Source organism: Papio anubis, chromosome 6, assembly GCF_008728515.1.
Source record: "Papio anubis isolate 15944 chromosome 6, Panubis1.0, whole genome shotgun sequence".
Taxonomy (NCBI): Eukaryota; Metazoa; Chordata; class Mammalia; order Primates; family Cercopithecidae; genus Papio; species Papio anubis.
The window spans coordinates 50,905,626-50,929,604 of record NC_044981.1 but is presented as its reverse complement, the minus strand read 5'-3'; the positions used below and the strand labels follow the sequence as shown (position 1 = coordinate 50,929,604).

General features: G+C 38.1%; 1 protein-coding gene across 5 annotated transcripts in view; it reads right to left on the bottom strand.

Moving 5' to 3' along the window:
* EFHC1 (EF-hand domain containing 1) overlaps nucleotides 1-23,979 on the bottom strand; it is a 79,494-nt gene that overhangs the window by 12,391 nt on the left and 43,124 nt on the right. For 4 of the 5 annotated variants that reach the window (XM_009205372.3, XM_009205375.4, XM_009205373.4 and 1 more), the window contains 4 exons: nucleotides 21,131-21,351; nucleotides 16,209-16,349; nucleotides 7,447-7,660; nucleotides 6,910-7,057 (listed from right to left, as the gene is read on the bottom strand). In XM_009205372.3, coding sequence (XP_009203636.2) covers nucleotides 6,910-7,057; nucleotides 7,447-7,660; nucleotides 16,209-16,349; nucleotides 21,131-21,351 — 724 coding nt within the window. The remainder of the gene's footprint in view (nucleotides 1-6,909; nucleotides 7,058-7,446; nucleotides 7,661-16,208; nucleotides 16,350-21,130; nucleotides 21,352-23,979) is intronic. The other variant, XM_009205374.3, reaches the window with a different exon arrangement.

Sequence of the window (23,979 nt, the reverse complement as noted above, 5' to 3'; positions counted from 1 at the left end):
CACATTGGATCATTTGATCTCATATTTGAAACCAAATTACTTCCATTTCCTTAAAGAAAATGGAAAAGGAAATGAGAATATTTGGACAATTCTCATGGGAAAAGTAGCTGGAAGTAAAAAAGCAAAAGATTAAAAAGATCATTGAGTAAGAGAGTAGGGTCCTCTTGAAGCTGAAGCGCACAAAAGGGCATGTTAATGGAACAAGAATAACACATATGAACAAGTGTATGTATCTATGCTATTCACACATGTGGATTTCCTGTGGAGGGTGGGTTAATAAGTGTGTGCATTTGCTGTCCTTAAGTCTGAGTTCAAATACTGCAATGAGGACCCCAAACCCAAAGAGAATTTAAGACCTTGGAGATGAAGTTAATACTCAGTTACCTGTGCATTATTCTAATTTTCTGGCTCAGAGAAAGCAAATGGCCAACTCCAAATTTCATCATCTTGGAACTGACAATTGACATAAACAGTACTGGTCTGACAAGTACTCATGATCCCCTTTCATGACTCTCTGCAATGAGTGGCAAAATATATTTGTAACTGCATTTCCTTAGAGCAGGATTCTTTATCAGATGGGTGAGTCAAGAGCTAAATGCAGAATAGCTAGGAAACACAGAAGATGTGACCGTGGATTATCATCTCCATGCATTTTCCCTAACTCATCTCTCTGACCCATCACAAGAGAAGAAAGGGAGGGTGAGGATCAAAATGAGGATGGCAATGGATCTCTTAACCCATGTCGTAGTCCATTTATGTTGCTATGAAATAACTGAGGCTGGTAATTTATTTAAAAAAAAAAAAAAAAAAAAAGAGGCTTATTTGGCTCAGAGGTCTGAAGACTATATAAGGAACATGGTACCAACATTTGCTTCTGGTAAAAATGTCAGGCTGCTTCCTTTCATGGTGGAAGGGGAAGGAGAGCAGACATGTGCAGAGATCACATGATAAGAGAAGAGGCGAGAGAGAGAGAGTAGGTGGTGCCAGGCTCTTTTCAACAACAGTTCTCATGGGAACTACAAGTGAGAACTCATTCCTATGAGAATGGCACCAAGCCATTTATGATGGATCTGCCCTCAGGATCCAGACACCTTCCATGAGGCCCATCTCCAACACTGGGGATCAAATTTCAACATGAGGCTTGGTGGGGCCAAACAAACCATATCCATATGGCAACCTAAAATTTGAATTTCTCCTTATTTTTATTGATATCATATTCTAAGAGTCACAGTGGTATCTTTTCCTCATTACTGTATTTTAAAAAACTTAAATTACTAAATTTAAAAAAAATGTGAAAGATGATTTAATTAGTGGTATGCTGAAGCAAGAAGCTTTCCAGTGTCTGCTGGTATTTGCATAAACAAGGGATAATTACAGAAAAAAACTTTTGGGAAGTATTAGAATTAAATATATGACTATGAATATGAAGTGGGTCTTTAATGCTAGTCAACCACCAAACTATGCTTCTCCAGTCCGTTCAGCCTCCCACTCTCCTGGACAGCTATCATATTTGTTTAAGTCCTGAGGCAATTTTTTTTTTAAATTAAAGATGTGTCCATGAAATGAGACAATTTTTTTTTTTTTTTTTTTACATTTTAACATCTCTGGAATTAACATGCATTTTTCAATTCATGGTGAATATGGATTATATTTGGATATTTTTTCTTTCTTAGAAGTAGCTAATATATGTTGTTTTAAATTTTATTTTATATTCATTTTGTTGATATTTATATATTCAATAAAAAGAGCATTTCATAACTTCTCCTCTCTCCTGAAACCTCCAATATCTCCCTCTATCCTCACTCTTTCTACTGCACTACTATCAGGAAACAATCACAAGGGCCTTCCAATATCTACACAGCTACCAGCATCTGAACCCACATATCCTGCCTGCCTTTTGCCTGTTGCCCTAGATCAAGGTTTTAAAGAGTAATCCCAGGACCTGTGGAGGTTCCCAAGACCCTTTGGGGGTCTGTGAAGTCAAAATTATTCTTGTGATAATACTTAGTCATTTATTTATCTTTTCACTCTTGTTTTCCCACAAGTACACAATGGAGTTTTCCAAAGGTCACACAACACAGGCTATCACAGCAGGCAGAATACAAAAGCGCATGAAAATCCAGTCATCATCTATTACTAAAGTCAGACATTAAGAGGTTTGCAAAAATGTAAAGCACTATCACTCTTCTCACTCAATTTTTGTTTGTAAAAATATAGGATTTTTTCCCCCACAAAATTATGTTATTTGTGTTAACATGAAATGGGTTTATTGTTTTCAAAATAAATTAATATTTGAAAATTTTTCAGATACGATTTCTAATATGCTAAATAGCAATAGATACAAACACATAAAAACTCTTTGGGGCCCTCAATAATTTTTAAGGGTATAAAGGTGTCTCGAGACCCAAAAGTTTGAGAAATACTGCCCTAGGTGAATGGTTGGTGCTTCTATCTGAAGCCAATTCCTCCACTTAAACCCCGTCCTCTCACAAACTCCAGAAATTCTCCCTGCTCTCTCACACACTTATCAATGTTTTCTTCTCTATGGAATCATTCCCATTAACATACAAACATGTGATTTCTTCCATGTTAAAACAAAAGCAAAAACAAAATAAAACAAGACCTTCTCCTGACTTCACTTTCTCTGCCAGCTGCTGCCCCATTTCTCTGTTGTCCTTTGCACCAAACCTCTCCAAAAGAGTAGTCTCCACTCTGATCCAGAATTCCTCTCTCCCACTCTCTCTTAAATCTACTGCCATCAGGTTTTCCCCGTCTTCCCATTCCACTGAAACTCCTCATTAAGGTCTCTAAGGTCCCCAATTCCCTTAATATTGCTAAATCCCCATTTGATATAATGAATCATTCTGAGGTTGGAAGTGGGACTCGACTCTGGAGGCTCGGCTCGGACACAGGACCAAATTGAGGACTAGCTAAAATAGGTCTGGGGCAGAAGCAGCTTTCCGTAAGACATGCCCACCAGTGCTCCATATCAGTTTACCATTGCCATGACAACATCTGGAAGTAACCACCCCTTTCCATAGCAACGACATGAACACCTGGAAGATACCACCCTTTTCCTAGAAATTTCTGTATAAACTGCACCTTAATGTGCATATAATAAAAAGTGGGTATAAATATGAGTGCAGAACTGCCTTTGAGCTACTATTCTGGGCACAATGCCTAGGGGGTATCCCTACTCTACAAGGAGCAGAACCTCAGCTGCTGCTGTACACTGTTACTTAAAAACAGTTGCTGTTTAACAGCACCAGCTCTCCCTGGAATTCTTTCTTGGGAAAAGCCAGTAACTCTCCCTGGCTGAGCCCTAATTTTGAAGCTCACCTGTCCTCCATCAAGTCTGTCTTCCTCGATATGAAGGCATTTCTCAGTTTGCACAGTTCCAAGATGCATGAATTTCGACTACCACCATTTAGTAAAATAATCCATTCCCCCAACAACATGGTTCAAATTTCAGTCAACACAGTTATTAACTATGAGTAACTGCATAAAGTACAAACTTATCTGTCAGGACTTTAGTCCACTAACCACAATGTAATTAAACAGATGCATATCACCATCAGTGACAATTACATCACTTCTTTCAAAGTCTGTTTGCGACTGGTCACTGTATATTTGTTTTATAGTTCGCGCAGACAGTAAAGTGTGTAGCTATGTTGCCTCCTCGTCTCTCAGTGATACACAAACTGTATTTCACAAAAATGGATAATCAAAAGAGAGAATTGGCCAATAAGGATGAAAGTGCAGCAAAGATGCAAGAAGTGAATTCAAGTCAAATATAAATGGAGTTACAGAAGAGAAAGCTGACTGTAGGAATGTCGACACAGCTGCCTTTCAAGAGACTCTAGATGTGCAGCCAGTGGAAACTGGTGAAGGCAAACCTATCAACACAAATGAGAAAAGTGGTTGTAATGAAAAGAATGAAGACATCCCAGATGCCTGTAAAATGCTTCACATTAAAAGAACTCTCAGAGATATTTCATTCTCATTAAAGGAAGTCTAAGAGATATTTTATAACATTGAAAGCAAAAATCATAAAATGTTGGAAGTTGATCCATCTTAAACAGGAGTATGACAATTCACCAAGGCATAGAACAGATGTTCACTCTGTATCATAAGTTATACAATGAGAAGTAGGCAAGTGCCGCTCAAACCACTTTTGATAAAGTTTTTATAAAGCAATAAAACACTTTAATTCTTAATGTCATCAATGTTTTAAATTTCAGTGTGCTAAGTAAAAATTAGTTTTACTATTTTTTCATGTTCTTATACATTTATAACCATCAAAGTTTTTAATGTTGTGAAAAAAAATTTTTTTTTTTTTTGAGACAGAGCCCTGCTCTGTTGCCCAGGCTGGAATGCAGTGGCGCAATCTTGGCTTACTGCAACCTCCGCCTCCTGGGTTCAAGTGATTCTCCTGCCTCAGCCTCCTGAGTAGCTGGGATTACAGGTGCGCACCACCATGCCTGGCTAATTTGTTTGTATTTTTAGCAGAGATGGGGTTTCACCATGTTGGTCAGGCTGGTCTCGAACTCCTGACCTCATGCTCCACCTACCTCAGCTTTCCAAAGTGCTGGGATTACAGGCATGAGCCACCGTGCCTGGCAGTGACAAAAATTTTTAAAGGGCACAGAACAATTGTACATTTTCCCTTTGATTATTAAAATTGTTTTGCATGTTATTTTTTTACAGTCTTACGCTACCATGTAAACAAGGAACTACCTGTAATTTCTTCATTTGGCATCCAGGACACCACATTCACTTGGTTTTCTTCCTACTTCATTGGTTTTCCTTTTCAGTTTCCTTAACTCTAAGTGTTGGTGGACCCCAGAGCTTAGTTCTTGGAGCCATTCTTTTCTTTATCTACACTAACTCCTTTAGAGACTTCATCCAGGCCAGGAACAGTGGCTCATGCCTGTAATCCTAGAACTTTGGGAGGCCAAGGAGGGAGAATCACTTGAGTCCAGGAATTCTGGGCAATAAACTGAGACCCCTGTCTCTACTAAAAATTTAAAAATTAGCTGGGCATGGTGGCATGCACCTGTAGTTCCAGCTACTTGGGAAGCTGAAGTGGGAGGATCTCAGGAATTTGAGGCTGCAGTGAGCTATTATTCCACTACCAGCACTGCATGCCAGCCTGGGTGACAGAGCGAGATCCTGTCTCGAGAGAGACAGAGAGAGGTGTCATCCAGTCTCACAGCCTAAAATATCACTATATGCCAACAACTCCCACATTTATATCACCAGCCCAGACCTCTCACTCAAACTCCAGATTTACCTATCCAACAGACTATATGTTCTCGACTTGGCTGTCTTAAACCTAATATACAATATATCCAGAACTGAAATCACCACCCCAACCAACAAAGAAGGCAACTGTTCTACCCACAGCCCGCATCTTCCCCATCTCAGGTGATCACAATTTCTTCCTTCCAGTTGCTCAGGCCAAACATCTTGGAGTCCTCCTTAACTATTCTTTTCCCCTCACATCCCCTAGAAAATCTGTCTGAAGTCCAATTGGTGCTACCTTCAAAATATATCCCAATCAGACCACTTCTCCCCACCTCCACTGATACCACCATCCTGGGCCCAGACATCACCATCTCTTGCCTGGAATACTGCAATAGTCTCTTAACTAATCTCTCTCCTAATCTATTTTCAACACAACAGCTGGAATAGTTCTTTTAAAATATATGTCAAATCTTGCCACTCCTCTATTCAGATGCCCCTGCTCCCAAAGGCTCATTTCATTCAGAGAAAAAAGCCAGCACCTTTCCAAAGACCTAGTAAGTCCTACACAATCTAGCCCATTGTTAATTTTCTAATTCCATCTCCTACTCCTCTTCCTCTCACTCACTCCATTTCAGCTACCCTCACTGGCCTACTTTTTCCCAATGTTCGTTGAGTACTGTAAGTAAGATATGCTAGCATTTAGGGCCTTTGCATGCACCATTTCCTCTTCCTGAAAAGCACTTTCTCCAGAAATCCACCCAGCTAACTCCCCTCAAGTGGTTGTTCAGTGTCACCTCAAGGTACAACCACATACCCTGACCTACCTTCACAACCTACTGCCACTCTCCAGAAACACTTGTTACTCTTAATTTGCTCCATTTTTTACAGCATTCATCACCTAATATACTGTATAATTTATTTGTGCTATTGTCTATTTCCTGCTGCTTGGAAGGTCAACTCAATGTGGGAGGCAACTTCTTGTCTACTTTGTTTACCGATAAAAGTCCAAGGGCCTGGTGATAGTCTCTGACACATAGTAGGCATTTAATAATTATAGCTGACCCTCTTACAACAAGAATTTGCATTGCACAGGCCCACTGATACCTGAATTTTCTTCTGCTTTGCCACCCTTGAGACAGCAAAACCAACCCATCCTCCTCAACCTACTCAACATGAAGATGAGGATGAAGACCTTTAAGATGATCCACTTCCACTTAATGAATAGTAAATAATTTTCTCATTCTTATGATTTTCTTAATTTCATTTTCTCTAGCTTACTGTATTGTAAGAATACAGGATGCAATACATACGACATAGAAAATATGTGTTAATCAACTGTTTATCAGTAAGGCTTACAGTCAAGAGTAGGCTATTAGTAGTTAAGTTTTGGGGTGTCAAAGTTATACATGAATTTTCAACTGTGCAGAAAGGCTGGTACCCCTAACTCCCACACTGTTCAAGGGGCAACTGTATTTGCTAAATAAATAAAGTTGAAAAAGTTCTAAATTACTAGTTATTACACTGACACAGGGAACCTTCTGTTTATGTCTAATAATTCCCACCTGGTGAGAGAAATCGGAAAATCTAAAATGTGATTACTCAAAGTCAGAATTACTTCCTGAATATCTTGAGTATGCCAAACCCTAGCAATCAAACACATACCTTTCTGATTCTGAAGCAGGCGCTTCTAGCTTTCGGACATGTTTCTGAACTGATGCGAGTGCTTCTGGTGAATACTGGGCAGCATTGCTCTCCATGTATTTCAAAACATACTCGTCTGTATCAAGGATGATGAACCGGTGACCAAATACTGGAGAGAAGGTAGCAGTACACTTAGCTTGGTGATGTTCTCTCACGCAATCAGAAGTAAAATAGTATTAACCCTCCTATGATAAATTCACAGTTATGCATTTATGACAGAAACTAATGAGCTTTCTTTAAATGACATACTAATATGCAGTCATTTGCTCAGTATTTACAAAACTTACTGTCGACATCTGTAGCCAACAAATGCAATCAACTTACAGTTTAATTGATTAGGAAGGCAATTAACACATTATACCATATATACAAGGATAGTAGCTTTATCTCAGTTGTAATATAATCTAATTGCTTCTTACAAGGGTAAAATGAATTAAATTCCAACTAAGAACTCATTCAGGCAGCCAGTAGGAAATTCTGGACTGTATTTAGACCTACCCTCAATCACAGCACCAATGAAGAAGTCACTGGGGCCATAGTAGATAGGGTTGTCCACTGTAGAGTATGGTTTAACAACTTTAGTCCTGCCAAGGTACTTGCCACCAATGATACCAGAATTGCGAACAGGAGGCTCAAAGATACTGATCATGTCAGTAGCTAGAAAGTAAGAGAAGACAAATCTCCGGTCTTTGTCTTCTGGGATGGGGGATTCCTATAAAGGTAAAGAAAAGAGGATATTATGAAGGTTCATGGTCTATGCAGATGTGCAAACTTAAATGCCTACAGGGGCCAGGTATAGGATATATATGAAGCAGTCTGGGTTCTTACAATATAAACAAACCATCTATGGGGGAACTCTGGTATCTCTGGGAAGAACATGCCTCATCGAAGGGAGGCTTCCCAAGGGAGGCCGCACCAACGCAACTCAGTTGTTGCCTTGTGAGAATGTAGGCCCAATGTTGCTAGATCTTTCAGTTTTTCAAAAGATAAAAATGTGGATTACTATTTTAAACCTCTGATTTTAAAGTACTGACTCCAACTCTTTTAAAGCACCATGAAGCCCAAACACAGTATACTAGAACATATATGTGGGCTACATTCTGACCACAGGCTGCTAGCTGAGACCTGTTGGCTGATATTATGTTCAACTTCATGAACACTAAGATGATTAAGTAAGGTTTTGTTTTTTAAGCAAATGTATATACATAATGTAAAAAAAAAATTTAAAAAGAGGGGATAAGAGTAATATAAAATCAAAGAATTGAAAGTGATTCTGAGAAACTACCTTGTAGACAAGACTTTTTCTAAATCAAATTGCAGAGTGATCACACAACCCCTAAGGAAGAAATTCCAGCTCCAACAAACCTTAATACAGCTCTGCTTATTCCTAAAATCCACTCATACTGTAACTGTAGCACATCTTCTCATTAAGACTATGGGATTGTTTGTATAATAGTTCTTCATCTATTAAAGAAGTCATTAGATTTTTCTCTTAGTGAAATAATTTTCTCATATCATTCCCTCATCTAATAGTTTCCAAATCATTTGGATTATACACCCATGTAATAAAAATATAAATGTTAAACAATCACAATATAGTTAATAAAAATCAAATCATATCACTCCTCTGCTCTCAAACCTTCAAAGAATTCTTGTCATACTTAGAATAAAATACAAAGTTCTAAGCAGGGGCATACCAGGGCCATTGGGGTGACAATGGTAATGGTTTACCATGGCAGGAAAGAGTACTATAAAACTTAAAAAAAATATATTGTCTTTATTGGGAATGAGGTTTACATTTATAGAAAACCTGCATAAATATTACAGAGAATTCTCACTCCCCTCACCAAGGTTCTCCTAATGTTAACATCCTATATAGCCATTAGTGCAATTATCTGAACCAGGAAAATAACAATAGTATGACATTAATAAATAAACTACAGTCCTTATTCAAATTTCACCTGTTTCTGACAAATGGTCTTTTTGTTTCAGGATCCCATCCAGGATCCCACATTGCATTTAGTTATTATTTCTCTTGAGTCTCCTCCAATATGTGATAGATAGTTCCTCAATCTGCCCTTCTCTTTCACGACTTTGACACTTTTGAAGACTACTGATCAATTATTTTCTTGAATGTTCCTCATGCATCTCATTTTTGCATTTTTGGCAAAACTATCCCAGAAAAGATGTCATGTCTTTAGTGTATACCAGGGAGTTTATGAAGTCAATATATCTTATTATGGATGACACTAACCTTGATCACTTGGTTAAGATTTCTGCTGGATTTCTTCCCTTAAAGTTACCGTATTTCCCTTTGCAATTACAAAACACCTTGCGGGAGATGTTTTGAGATTATGGGAATCCCATTTCTCCTCAAAGGTTTTCCCACTAATTTTAGCAGCCATTGCTGGATTTATCTGCAACCGTGATTACAGCAGTGTGTGCATAATGATAATTTTTCTACTTCCCACTTTTCTTTTACATTTATTAACTGAAATTCTACTGTACGGAGGAGCCATCCCTTTGGGGATGAGTATCACTGATGTTGTTTAGAATTACAGGCAAATGATAAGAAGAAGAAACAGACCAACTCTTAGTTGGTTTTATTTTTAAATTCTCTGCAGCTTGTTATCTATACTTTCTTGTTACCTGGACTGCTCCCATCAGCCCATTCCTCTGGCCTTGTTTATACCACTGGTTGCAGAGCCCTGGTTGGCTGCTGACCTGTCATTTCCACCTTTTTGCCCTCCATTCACTGCACACTGTCTCAGTCTTACATGCAGCTCTCTCAGATATTCCCCTGGCTGGCTCCCTCAGCTATTCCTTTGGTTTCTGCTCTGCTATGACCTCTTCAGAGAGGCTTTCCCCATTCTGCTGATATAAATGAGCCCCTTTCCCATCATTCTCTGTCTCGCTTTATTTTTTACAGCACGTTACTACCTATCCTTCTACAATGTATTTATTTGACTAGAATGTAAGCTCCATGAGAGCAAATATTTGTCTATCTTGTTCTCCACTGTACCTTTGGTATCTAGAACCATATCTAGCCCAGAGTAGTCCTTTAATATTTATTGAATGAATTAATAATTAAACATATGTTCTTCTATATAAATATAGTTTGTGCATTAAAAGGCACATATAAAAATATCAGAGGCTATACAATAAATGCACTCATAGTAAATAAAATAAACAGAGGCTGTAATATTTTCTTGACAAACACCACAGATAGTACTGTCTTGCATCTCTTGGAAGACATTCAGCTGCTTTAATGATCACGGTTCAGATCATGTTTCTTATGCTCTTCCAAAGCTTTGCCAAGTTTCTCAGCCAGCACTCCACTCTCAGTCCCAGAGAGTTTACCAGCATACTTTTACTTAGGCACCAATTGCCTATCAGAACTTAGTATACATTGTTTTCTCAGAACACATCCCGTGTCTTTGTCTGACCTCCATGGGACTTAATTGTCTCTGATCATTTCTCTAGCATACTCCCTTCTTTTTGAATTTCCATATATTTTCTTTTGAAGTCCCCACCTCACTCATAAACCTTTTCCCCTTATTGTCAAGCACCCTTTCTTCCTCAAGAACTTTTGTGATGAGTCTAACGAATACATTCTCTATTTCGTCAAATAGGTCAGGGGAAAACATCTGAAAATTACCATGACCAGAATATCGCTTCTTTTTTCCTGCCCACATGAAGATATCCACTATTTCTTTACTAATAGTTCTGTTGGCTTTCTTTTAAATTTTTTTACTGTGAACAGTAACACAGAGAGAAAACTACAAAAAAACCCCAAAACAACAATAAAAATGCCAAAATGTATGGCCGAAAGAATTTTAATGAAGTGAGCAACCATATAACCACCATCCAGGTTGAGAAACAGAACACTGACAGAACCTCCCAATCAATATTCTATCCTTCCCCCACCGAACAGGCCATTGCCTTGAATTGTATGGTTTTCTTTAGTTTTGCTATAAAGCAGACATCCATAAAGTTTTGTTTTGTCTGCTTTTTAATCTTCATATAAATGAAATTACATAATATGCATGCATTCTTTTGTGTCTGGATTCTTACATTCAAAATTATGTTGATGTGATTCAGCCATGTTGTTATTAGTAGCTGTAGTTCATTGATTTTCATTGAACAGAAATCAAATTATGACACAAATATGCCATAACTTATCCAGTCTCTTGTAGTAGACATTTAGGTCTATTTTTGCTATTATGAATTATGCTATTATAAACATTCTTAACTTTTGGTACACATATATTGCACCCTTAGCACAATCTAGTATATTTGATTATGCCAGTGTTTTACAAAGTGGGTATACTCTCTTAGTAAAGAGTATGAGAGTTCCTATGGTTCCATATTCTCATCAACATATTAATGATTCTGATGGGTGGGTAGAGGCAACTCACTATGATTGTAATCTGCACTTCTTTAGTTACTAACGAAGCAAAGCAACTTCTCATATGTACATATTTTTAAAGACAGAGTTTCTGTTGCCTGGGCTGGAGTGCAGTGGCAGGATCATAGCTCACTGCACCTTCGAACTCCTGGGTTCAAGTGATCCTACCGCCTTAGTGTCCCAGGTAGCTGGAACTATAGGCACATGCCACCATGCCCAATTAATTTATTTTTTTATCTTTGTAGCGGTAGGGTCTCATTATGTTACCCAGGCTGCCTTCAAGCGATCTTCCTGCCTCGACCTCCCAAAGTGCTGGGAAAACAGGTGTGAGTCACTGCACCTAGCCCTTCTTATATGTTTAGTTGCCTCTTGGATATCCTCTTTTGTGAAATGCCTGTTCAAGTTTCTTGCTCATTTTTCTAAGTGATTTCAGAATGTTCTTTACATATTCTGAATATAAGATCTTGGTTGATTTCTGTATTAAACATCTGCTCCCACTTGAAGCTTGCCTTTTTTTACACTCTTAATGCTGTTTTTTGGAAGAACAGAAAGTTTTCATCTTAATGTAGTCAAATTTATCCATTTTATTTTATTTTAATTTATTTAGAGCCTCGCTCTGTCACCCAGGCTGAAGTGAAGAGGCACAATCTCAGCTCACTGCAACCTCTGCCACCCAGACGCAAGTGATTCTCCTGCCTCAGTCTCTCAAGTAGCTAGGACTACAGGCATGTACCACCATGCCCAGCTAGTTTTTTGTATTTTTAGTAGGGACAGGGTTTCGCCATGTTGGCCATGCTGGTCTCAAATTCCTGAGCTGGGGCAATCTGCCCGCCTTCGTCTCCCAAAGTGCTGGGATTACAGGCATGAACCACTGTGCCTGGCCATTTATCCATTTTAAAAACATGACTGCTTTTTTGTATCCCACTAAATAAATCTTTCCCCACTATAATGTTAAGATTATTTATTGCTAAGAAGTTTTATTGTTTTGCTTTTCACATTTAGATTTTCAATCTACCTAGACTTGATTGCCACTTTTGGTGTGAGATGGAGGTCAAATTTTCTTCTCTTTTGAATATCTAATTGTTCTGATATCATTGATTAGAAACATCTTCCTTTCCCAGCCCCTCTGCAGTGCTGTATTTATCATATGTCTTTTCCTGGGGTGTCTATTCTATTCCATTGGTTTGTCTATCCTTGCACCAAAAACATGTTGTTTTAATTACTGTAACTTTTAATACGGAGTGATATTTTGGTGAGCAAAATCCACTGATCTTGCTCTTCTCCAAGAGTATCTTGGCTATTCCTGGTGCTTTGCCTCTCCACTTAAATTACAGAATCAATTTGTCTGTAAAAATAAAAACATTTTTAGATTTTTTGACTGTAATTACTTTTAAACCATAGATCAATTTGGGGAAAATATTTTCGTAATACTGAATTTTCTAACCAATGAACATGGTATATCCCTTCATTTATTTAGGTCTTCTTAATTTTCTCTCAATAATATTTTAGCTGTTACATATCTTTTGTATATAACACCTAAAAGATACATAACACCTAAAGTGTTTTTGTATGTAACATCTAGGTGTTACATATCTTTTGTATGTAAAAGATATCACATATCTTTTGTATGATAAAGATATATCTTTTAGGTGTTACATATCTTTTGTATGTAACATGTCTTTTGTGTGTAACACCTAAAAGATATGTAACACATATCTTTTGTATGTAACATATCTTTTGTATATAGCACCTAAAATATTATACTAAGGAATTTAATTTATACCTAGGAATTTAATATTTTTGATGCTATGGTAAATGGTATTTTTTAACTTTATGTTTTCTTCGTTGCTATTTGTATATTGACTTCCCTAATGCAGAAGGCAGATTCTTTATTTTCTGTACTATACAATTGTTCATTTTGGATAATGACAATTTTATTTTTTCCTCCTCAATCAGTATGCTTGTTTATTCACTTCCTGCTTCACTGTTCCAGCTAGGACTTCCAGAACAATGTTGACCAGAAGGGGTGATAGCAGTCTTGCCTTGTTCCTAATCTCAGAAAGCACCCTTTCAACATTTCATCACTAAGTAAGCTGTCTGCAGTAGACTTTTCAACATACCCTCTAACAGATTAAGGAAACTCCTTTTTATTCCTTTTTTTATTATTAAGAGTTTTGTTTTCTTTTATTTTTTACTTTTTTAAACTTTTATTTTAGGTTCAGGGGTATATGTGAGTTTTATTTTTAAATCAGATTGATTTTAGCAAATGCTTTTCAAAATCTAATTTTTCTCTTTTATTCTGTTAATGTGATGATTTTTCAAAACTGAAACAGACTTTTTTGGCTTATTTCTCATTTTTTGCTGAAAATCTCAATCTTATTCTTTAACATGGTAAACAAAGGCTTTTTAAATTTTTTAAATTGTTTATTTCATTTCATTTCATTTTTTTTTTAGACGGAGTTTTGCTCTGTCACCCAGGCTGGAGTATAGTGATGCAGTCTAGCCTCACTGAAACTTCCGCCTCCCGGGTTCAAGTGATTCTCATGTCTCAGCCTCCTGAGTACCTGGGATTACAGGCGCGTGCCACTATGCCTGGCTAATTTTTGTATTTTTTTAGTAGAGATGGGGTTTCAGCATGTTGGCCAGACTGGTCTCAAACTCCTGATCTCAAGTGATCCACCCTCCTTGGACTCCCAAAGTGTTGGGATTACAGGCGTGAGCCACTGCTCCTGGCTTAAGTTTAAGTTTCATAATGCCAGTATCTGAAGTCCCTATAGGTATATTCTATAGTCTCTTATTTCTGGTCACTTTATATTATCTTGTCTTGTTTCTGAACACTGTATTATTAATATTGTTACATTGTATTTTTAAAATTCTAGAAATAAATTGAAGCCGAAAATGATGTAATCTGCAGAGAATTTGTTTGCTTCTGACAGTCACCTGGGGTTATTAGAATCCAGGATCACCTTAATCTGATCTGTAAAACTGAGACAATCAGGGACTATAATTCAAAGACAGACAACAGTCCCTTCAAAGATTAGCTACAGACAGACTGAAGTACAGAGGGTTTACCAGGAGCTTCTGCCTTTGACAGGCCCTAAATAGATTCCAATGTTTGTCCTCACAGGTGGGTCTTCTGAAATCAGCAAATGCGCCTAGCGGAAAAATGGCCCCAAATGTCAGGTTCACTTCTGTGGTTCTCATTGTTTCCCTGGTTCTTGTTCTGTGATTCTTCACATCTTGCTAGTTGTTCAGCACCTTCAAGTGGTAACACACATACACATACACATACATATACACATACGCACGCGCGCGCACGCACACACACACACACACCCCCTCAGCAAGAGGGCTGATCCAAATTATCCGGTCTATCATGGCTAGGAATAGAAGTCCTTTGCAAACACTTTAACTTTTTGTGATATATCATGTTTGACCAGGTTGTTTGTGAGAGGGCTGCAATCAAAAGAAATTTATCCTTTCTCCTTAGTTAGCAATATCTAACACTATTCATAGCCATTTTTGTAATCAATTTTGTATTAATTTTTCCAGGTTTTTCATGTATCAAAGGTAAGCTTACAATTTTGCAGTTTACAAACCCATATGAGTTCCTTTCTCTTTTCTAATCCTAAGTATTAAACTAGTTCTTTATCAAAAGAATACTGGGTTGAAAGCCAGAAGGCTGAGTTCTAGTCCTACCCCTGTCTAAGCAGCACTGGATCTGGGACAAGATAACTAGCCTTTCTGTTTCTTAAGTTTTGAAACATAAAATGGGTAAAATATTGTATTGCCTTACTCATGGATAATGTGTGCAGAAATAAATTATTTTGCCTACTGAACGAGCAGTTAATGAGTACCTACAAAGTCTAGAAAGACATGATTCCTGCCCTTAAGGAGTTACAGTTACCATATCATAATTCGACAAGGCGCTTGAATTTTAACAGTAACTGAAAGAATCTAGTACTACAAAACCTTTGTTGGTCAGAATTCTTATGGAGAGTGCTCTAGTTGGCCTACATTTTGCTGTTTTGTTGTTTTCTTTTAAAATTTTGTTTTTAGCCAGGACTCCCTTTTTATTTAAAGCTTTGTACAATCATTTTCTAAAATCTATTATTCAGTTGTCTTTACCTTAGTTTTTATCTTTTCAAATACATGTATGTAGTTTGAAAAGTCACCTGACACCTCCTACCCCCAGCTCCTAATTCCCATTCCCAGATATAACTTATTTCAACTTCTGCTATTTATGTCCATATTTCTAATAAAATGGTTAGGTTCCTAGTCTACATTTTTTTTCCATTTTAAAGACCTTATACTTTGAATTTCTATCAACAATTTATCTCATACAATTCAGCTAATTAATGAGATATGCAGAACTTGAGTGTATGTCTATTTCCAACTGCATGCTCTTAACTATTAGTCACATAACCTCTCAAGATATCAGGCAAGATATCACAGGTAAATGCAGAACTTACTAAGACATGGTCCCTAACCTCAAGGAAATCACAGTATACTAAAAAGCCGCACAGATACACACATGGTTTGAATATTAAGCAATTTCATAGTTACTTAATAAAAGAGGCAAAAGGTCTGTCAACATTTGAGGTGTTAAGAGTGAGAGATTAATGATCTAAGAAAGATTATTGGGAGAGATAGGACTTGATCTAGGTCTTAGCTCAGGGGCACCATACTTAATACTGTCCAACCTCCCTGAAGGCTGGGTACTAGATACAATGGTTGGTTGAGTCAACACATAACTCTGACAGCTGTTAATCTATAGCTTACAGACAAAATAAACAATCATACACAGTACTGAGATAGAAGATAATCTTTAGTGTATAAAAATTAGCCTCACCAGTGCAGCCAAATAACGAAGCACCTTGTTATCATTCACCAGCATTTTAATAACATCTTTTTTTGGAGCTTTTGGAATGAGAGCAAAGCAATTCTGAGCAGAATCTTCCACTAGCCCAAAACCATTATAAGGAGGTAACTCCTGGAGATATATAGGAAGCAAGACGTAAGGCAAATGCTACTTGTGTTAAAATTACATTAAAGGTAACTATAAGTTTAATGAAAAAAACTCTAGAAAATACTTATTCAAATATATTTTCTATATAAACAAATACAGTCAGAAAAAACAACTTATCCCCTTCCTCTTTGTGGATTTTGCATCATGTTCAGTGATCACAGAAGTAAGTGATAATGCTCTAAAGTAACTCTCAGGGCTAGAGAGAAACTATTGCTGATGTAAACTGACCCCTTACTACAAAAGCAGGACCTAGTCCCACCCCAGTCCCAATGCAAATGACCCTGTAGTCATCCTAGCATGGTTCTATCTATGACTTGTTTGCTCTAGGATGTGGACCTCACCCTAGCAGACCTGGAAACTGTTTCCTCAGTTCACCCAAAGTAAGAGAGAGAGAGAGGGATGGGGGGAAGGGAGGAAGTGAGGGAGGGAGGGAGGGGGAGAGGGTGAGAGAGAGAGAGAGTGAGTGAGTGTATGTGTGATAGGGGAACGGTGGTAAGAACTTGATTCAAGCTACTTTTTCTCCTACTTACATCCATATTTCTAATCTTTTTATTTCTTAATTTCTGCCTCACAGAACAGGATGACAGCTATAGTTTTCTGAGAACTCAGATCCCTTTTCCACACAGGACCCCCTTTCTTCATGAAAAAGTTCAATTTAGGAAATTATTTTTCAGATACAAAGGTTATTTAATGAGTTTGCGTGAAGATATAGGTTGAGCTTGTATGTTTCATTTAGGCTCCATGAAGAGCCTGAAGCATCACTGTAGGATGCTAAGATTTATTTCCCTAAGAACTTTAGGTCAAAGACTAAGTCTTCCTCCTCCTCATCTAATGATAGGCAAACATCAGCAGGGTTATTTATTCCTGACTCCTCTTTGCTATGCTTTCTCAGGAAATTCAGCTTGTAGCACACATTTTCTCTTGTATATACCTCCACAAAATCTTTTTATATATTATTTTCAGGCACTTTAATAAGTAAGTCCATATAATCCCTAGTACCATCCATAACAGAGTATTTCTTCAACAACAAAGGACTATTAAATTTGTCCACGGCGTACTACTTGGAACACTGACCCCAAAATCACTTGTTGGGACTGTAGTTAATGTGGTAGTCATGGCTAGAATATGACTAGTAGATTTAGCAGATGGAAAATGACCTAATTTGCTTCAATTGCAAAACCACTACTCAGTGAATTTACGGGTTACTATGGGCAGAGGAACCCTGAGCTGATGGCCTACGTGCTAAGCAGTTGAGTTTTCTCTGGAGGCTAGGCACAAACTGCAAAGTGGTGGTATCTGAACTTGCTTTGCACTTATACCAACAACACACAATGAGAGCATCCTGGCTGCGGGTGCCAGTAGGGAGGTCACTGAGGGTTGAGGATTTTGCAATAAGAAGGTAGCTATAAAGCCTCTGGGCCTTCTTCTCAAATTCCTATTGTATTTTAACAGACTACCTGTTTTTCCTGAATATACCTCACTTTCCCTGCCTGGAATAAAGACCTTCCCTAAATATCAGTCCATATGCATGGTATCCTGGCATCTTGCTTCTCATACTTCAAGCTACTGCTTGGGTGGGTCCTGTTGTAAACTAGATGAACACTCATCTGACTATGGATATTATCACTCCTAGATACTCCCGCTCATATGATCCACTTACCACAGTTTCTGTCTGGACATCTTCAACTGAGCTAGTAGTATACATAGAACCCAAGAGTACCACAACCTTCAGATACTGCTTTCAGGGGCCGTCTCCACAGCAGATTAGCTTTCCTAATTCTGGTTTCTTTCTTTTCCCTACCAGTATGCCTCCAGATGGAGCCAGCCTGAGAGAAAACACATCTGGCTATTGCATTTATGTTTACTAATTCCTGATCTAGCAGAGAAGCTTGACTTACAAGTGCCATGCCTCTTGAATTGAATATATCCATTTCATACCTACTTTTATCCCTCCACTGGCTTGGCTCTAGCTTTATCCCTCTAGACTCTGCTACAAATTCCTATGCCTGGTTTCCATTTATGTTATTTAGGGTTAAAACGACTGAGGTGTAATGACTAAAAAGTGTTTGCTGATTAGTAATTGGCATTCTATTTATCTCCAACAAATTTCATGGACAGATGGAATTTGTTTACTATAGAGCTATTTATTATAGAGAAAGTACAGGAAAGAAACTGACCAAATACTGTAATTAATGTGCCAAATGTATAGATGTTTTATTATATAAAATTAGTTTTATTATACAGAGGGGCTGGGATAGAGCAAAATAACCAACTAAAATCTACAGTAGATCTTCAGTTCCCTCTGCTCTTTATACAGGGCTTCCCTCTCTTTTCTTTACTTCAAGATAGGTTAGGAGAAAAAAAAAGATAGTAATAAAGGTGGGGAACAGAGGTATTCTAAGACTCAAAAGCTTTCATTGGCTCAAAAATAGATCAGGCCAGTGCAGTGACGCATGCCTGTAATCCTGGCACTTTGGGAGGCCAAGGCGGGTGGATCACCTGAAGTAGGGAGTTCCAGACCAGCCTGGCCAACATGGTGAAACCCCGTCTCTACTAAAAATACAACAATTAGCTGGGTGTGGTAGCACGACCTATAGTCCCAGCTACTGGGGAGGCTAAGGCATGAGAATAGCTTGAACCTGGGAGGTGGAGGTTGCAGTGAGCCAAGATTGCACCACTCACTCCTGCCTGGGAGATAAAGCAAGACCCAGTCTTTTAAAAAAAAAAAAAAAAAAAAAAGGTCGAAGTCCTTTCACCAAGCAAAGGGCATCACTATGTTGCAATCTCTCACTACTCTACCTTCTGGTTAGACAACTAAACTGAAGAGGTAAAATAGTTCCCTTGATCAGAATCTGATCCCATGCTATTTTCCCCTGTATACTGCATCAACTGCTGCCAAAAAACTTGGGGGCAGAGGGTTTATCATAATTATTTTTCTTTTCACAATCCATATACACAAGGAGAGGGTTTATCATCATTCTTAATCAATTAACACATCATTGATAAAGAAATCTACCAGAGAAAAAACTGACAGCAAGAGGTATTATCACCCACACTTCCTTCCAGAAATTGTATTGCCTCTGGGAACTCACAGCACACCAAAATCCAAATCCTTCTTTGTAATCGTTTCTATAAAACATTGTTTCTAAAAGTTTTGCCTAAGACACCACTTCTTTTTTGCAGAACACCTTCATAGCCAATTTTCTTCAGTCCAGTTCAAGAAACATATACCTCCTATTTTTTAGGCACTGTATTAGGTACTAGGAGAGAAAGATGAGTAGGACATAGTCTCCGACCTCAAGGGAGTTACAGTCTAGTACAAAAGATTCACTAGCAGATAATTTAATATAATAGAGAAGTGCTAGTGGAAGGAGGCAGAGAATACCCCAGGAATAGAGACGAAAGGCTTTTAGCCCTACCTGGAGCTTTAGAAAAGACTTCTTGGAGAGGAAGCCTACACTGGGTATTGGAGGATAAAAAAGAGCTGCATGTAAGAACAACAGAAAAGTGGTTCAAGGAGGAAGAGCATAAGCAAAAGTTCCTGGGAGTAAAACAAGATGCTGTACTGGCAGAACCACAGAACTCAGTACGACTGGAGGCCAAGTGCAAGCAAGAGGAGCAGCTGTTGGAGGGGAAGGCAGGGCCCTGGCTGGAAGCACTCAATCATTTCATCATTTTATTCATGCCTTTCTTTTGAGGAGAAGGGGCCCAGTGATATTTTACACACACAATAGTCTTTTAATTTATGAATGGGTGTATTTTAATTATCTTTTAATTGTATGAATAGATGTATTTTCATACATCCATTTCATGAATGGATATCATTTATTTTGTCAATCTCCTCACACTTTTTTTAATAAATAATGCTACAATACACATTCTTCCACATGTTTTTAGAGTTCCCAAAGTATATTTCTAGGTAAAAGATATGAGATACATCTATATCTATATATCATAATATAAACCATATTATGTATGTGTCCTATCATCATATATATCCAATATCACATATATTATAAACCATAATGATTTATAATATATATATCGAAACAGATATAGCTATGTATTTTTTGAGACAGACTCTCACTCATTCTGTTGCCCAGGCTGGAGTGCAATGACATGATCTCAGCTCACTGCAACCTCCATCTCCCAGGTTCAAGCAATCCTCATGCCTTAGCCTCCCCAGTAGCTGGGATTACAGGTGCGTACCACCACACCTGGCTAATTTTTGTATTTTTAGTAGAGACAAGGTTTCACCACGTTAGCTAGGCTGGTCTCTAACTCCTGACTTCAAGTAATCCGCCTGCCCTGGCCTCCCAAAGTGCTGGATTACACTCGTGAGCCACTGTGCCCGGCCAGAAAATATATATGTTATTTATTTATAAAAATAAAATAGACAACAAATTGCCCTTCAGAAAGTTTACTCTAATTGGCTTTCCCACAAACAGTATATGAAAATTCCCATTTCTTCATATAGGGCAAACACTGAATATCGTGAATCTTTTAAAATTGAACAGATCCAAAAACATCATTATTTTCATTCTATTTCATTGATTATCAGTTACATTAAGGATCTTTTCATAATTTTTTTTGCCATTTGTATTTCTTCTTTTGTGAACTACTGTATTACATATACTTTGTCCATTATTTATCGAATATTTGCATAGAAGTCTTTTTTCTTTTTCTTAAATTTCTACCTCAAAAAATTAGTTTTCTCACCACCCTAAGAAGTACTATCTGATTACCTGTTTTACCGGAGGTGGTTCCTGCTTGTTCACATCAATACGTGGTAAATCAGTGATTCCAAACTTCTCTTTGTAATATCGTCGAGTAAAGGGATCACAATCATAAATGAAGAAAGTTCTTCCAAGGACAGTGAGTGACTTCCCAACAATGAAGTCTTTAGCAGTATACCATTCCAACACTTCTTGGTCAGAGATTTCCAGCACACACTGAGGGAAGTTCTCTAATATAAGATGGTGTTAGAGAGAAAAGAAGAAGGAATGAGTGGGTCAAGAAAGACTTAAGAACCTGAGGGAGTGCAGTCTTTTGCTCTGGTCAAGAGTCAGGGTCTCCCCTACATTCCCACTAGAACACATGGCTGTGTATTTCCATCTGTTGATAGGACACATACATAATAAAGTTTTTGTAAAGTCTCTCTCCCATATTCAGCTCAAACTATCACTACAAATCACTAATTTTAGCAAATTAATGCTTAGAAGAAATCACTACAGGAGGAAAGAACAAATGTCCTTCTATAAGGATAAAGTCTTAGGTCTAGGAAAGATCGAAGTCATTTAGCTCAACTTCCCACCCGTTTATCCATTCATCCAACAATTACTAGTGACCATCATGTACTAGGTGCACTGCTAAATACTGGGATTACAATAATTAACACTGTAGATACAATTCCTGACTTCATGGAGAAAATATTCTGTTTAGGGAGACAGATACTAAAAAATTATATAAATAATGGTTTCATTTCAGTTGTAATCACTGCTATTAGGACACTGTAAGCTAGTCCTGGAGATAGGAGGCAGGGACAGTCAATGAGATGATGACAATAATCCATTCATGTGGGAATAAATAATTTCCAAATGTAGAATCAATCTTGCATTTGTGAAATAATTCCAGTCTTGTCTTCCTGTTTCATGAGAACTAAGAATTAACTTGTTTAATATTGATTCCCTGGGCCGAGCACGGTGGCTCACGCCTGTAATCCCAGCACTTTGGGAGGCCAAGGTGGGTGGATCACGAGGTCAAGAGATTGAGACCATCCTGGCCAACATGGTGAAACCCCGTCTCTACTAAAGATATAAAAAATTAGCCGGGCATGGTGGCGGGCGCCTGTAGTCCCAGCTACTTGGGAGGCTGAGGCAGGAGAATCGCTTGAACCCGGGAGGCGGAGGTTGCAGTGAGCCAAGATTGTCCTCCAGTCTGGTGACAGAGTGACACTCCATCTCCAAAAAAAAAAAAAAAAAAAAAAAAAAAAAAAGATTGATTACCTGCAGCTTGGCATCCAAGGAAATCTTAAGAGTCAATCAGTTCTAGTAGAGTGCCACGTCCTATAGTTGTAACCACAAAGCTTTGGCACAGAACCCTGATCACAACGGGGATGAAAAGTACGCTGATGTTCTCCTAACTGGTAATTACTAAGATTGAAAAACAGGAATAAGGCTAACTTTCTGTTATAACAGGCATAAAATTTGAACTCCAGCCCTTGATCATGGCAAAGGAGGGCCTGCTATTTCCCTAATAATGCATCTTATTAACAAAAGCTCTACAGTCCAAGGGATCCTTCTCCCTATGTCTGCTCCCAACCCTACTACCTCCCTTTGAGCTTCCCCAGGAAGTGATGGGCAATGGGTGACACAGCTTCTGACTATATGAACTTCCCTTAGTATACAATATTCCAGCAGATCTGGTATATGTGTGTGTGCTGTCCAGTCATCTGCCTTTGTTTGCTCAACAAATTATTTTTTCATATAATGCTGGATCTGGTTTACTGATACCTTATTTAGGATTTTTGCATATATCTTCTTAAGTGAGAATGACTATAGTTTTTCTTTCTCATGGTGACTTTGGTTTCACTGGCCTTTTTAAATGAAAGAATTAAGAAGTTCTCCTTCTCTCTAAAAGCGTTTGTGTTAAGCTTAGAATTATCTGTTCTTTAAATATTTGTCAAAAATCTTCTGTAAAATTATCTGGATCTGCTGGCTTTTTTTGTGGGAAATGTGTAAACTAAATCTATTTCTTTAATGTTGAAGATATTTGGTTTTCTATTTCTTCATAAACAAGTTATACTTTTTAAAAACTGCTCATTTTGGCTGGGTGCGGTGGCTCATGCCTGTAATCCCAGCACTTTGGGAGGCTGAGGTGGGCGGATCACGAGGTCAAGAGATCAAAACCATCCTGGATAACACAGTGAAACACCGTCTCTACTAAAAATACAAAAGAAAAAAATAAATTAGCTGGGTGTGGTGGCGGGCGCCTGTAGTTCCAGCTACTCGGGAGGCTGAGGCAGGAGAATGGCATGAACCCAGGAGGCGGAGCTTGCAGTAAGCCGAGATCACGCCACTGCACTCCAGCCTGTCCGACAGATCGAGCCTCTGTCTCAAAAACAAAAACAAACAAAAAACTGCTCATTTTACCTAGGTTTTTAAATTTATTGGCATAAAGTTGTATTATTCTTTTATTTTATGTTTAATAGCTATGGCATTTTAAAGAATGCTTTTTTTTTTTTTTTTTTTTTTGAGACAGAGTCTTGCTCTGTTGCCCAGCCTGGAGTGCAGTGGTGCAATCTTGGCTCACTGTAACCTCTGCCTTCCAGGTTCAAACGATTCTCCTGCCTCAGCCTCCCAAGTAGCTAGGACTACAGGTGCGCGCCACCATGCTGGGCTAATTTTTGCATTTTTAGTAGAAATGGAGTTTCACCATATTAGCCAGGCTGGTCTCAACTCCTGACCTCAAGTGATCCGCCTGCCTTGGCCTCCCAAAGTGCTGGGATTACAGGTGTGAGCCACTGTGCCTGGCCTCTTCTTTTATTTTTAATATTGTGTATATGTGTCTTCTTTTGTTTATCCCTTCATAAATC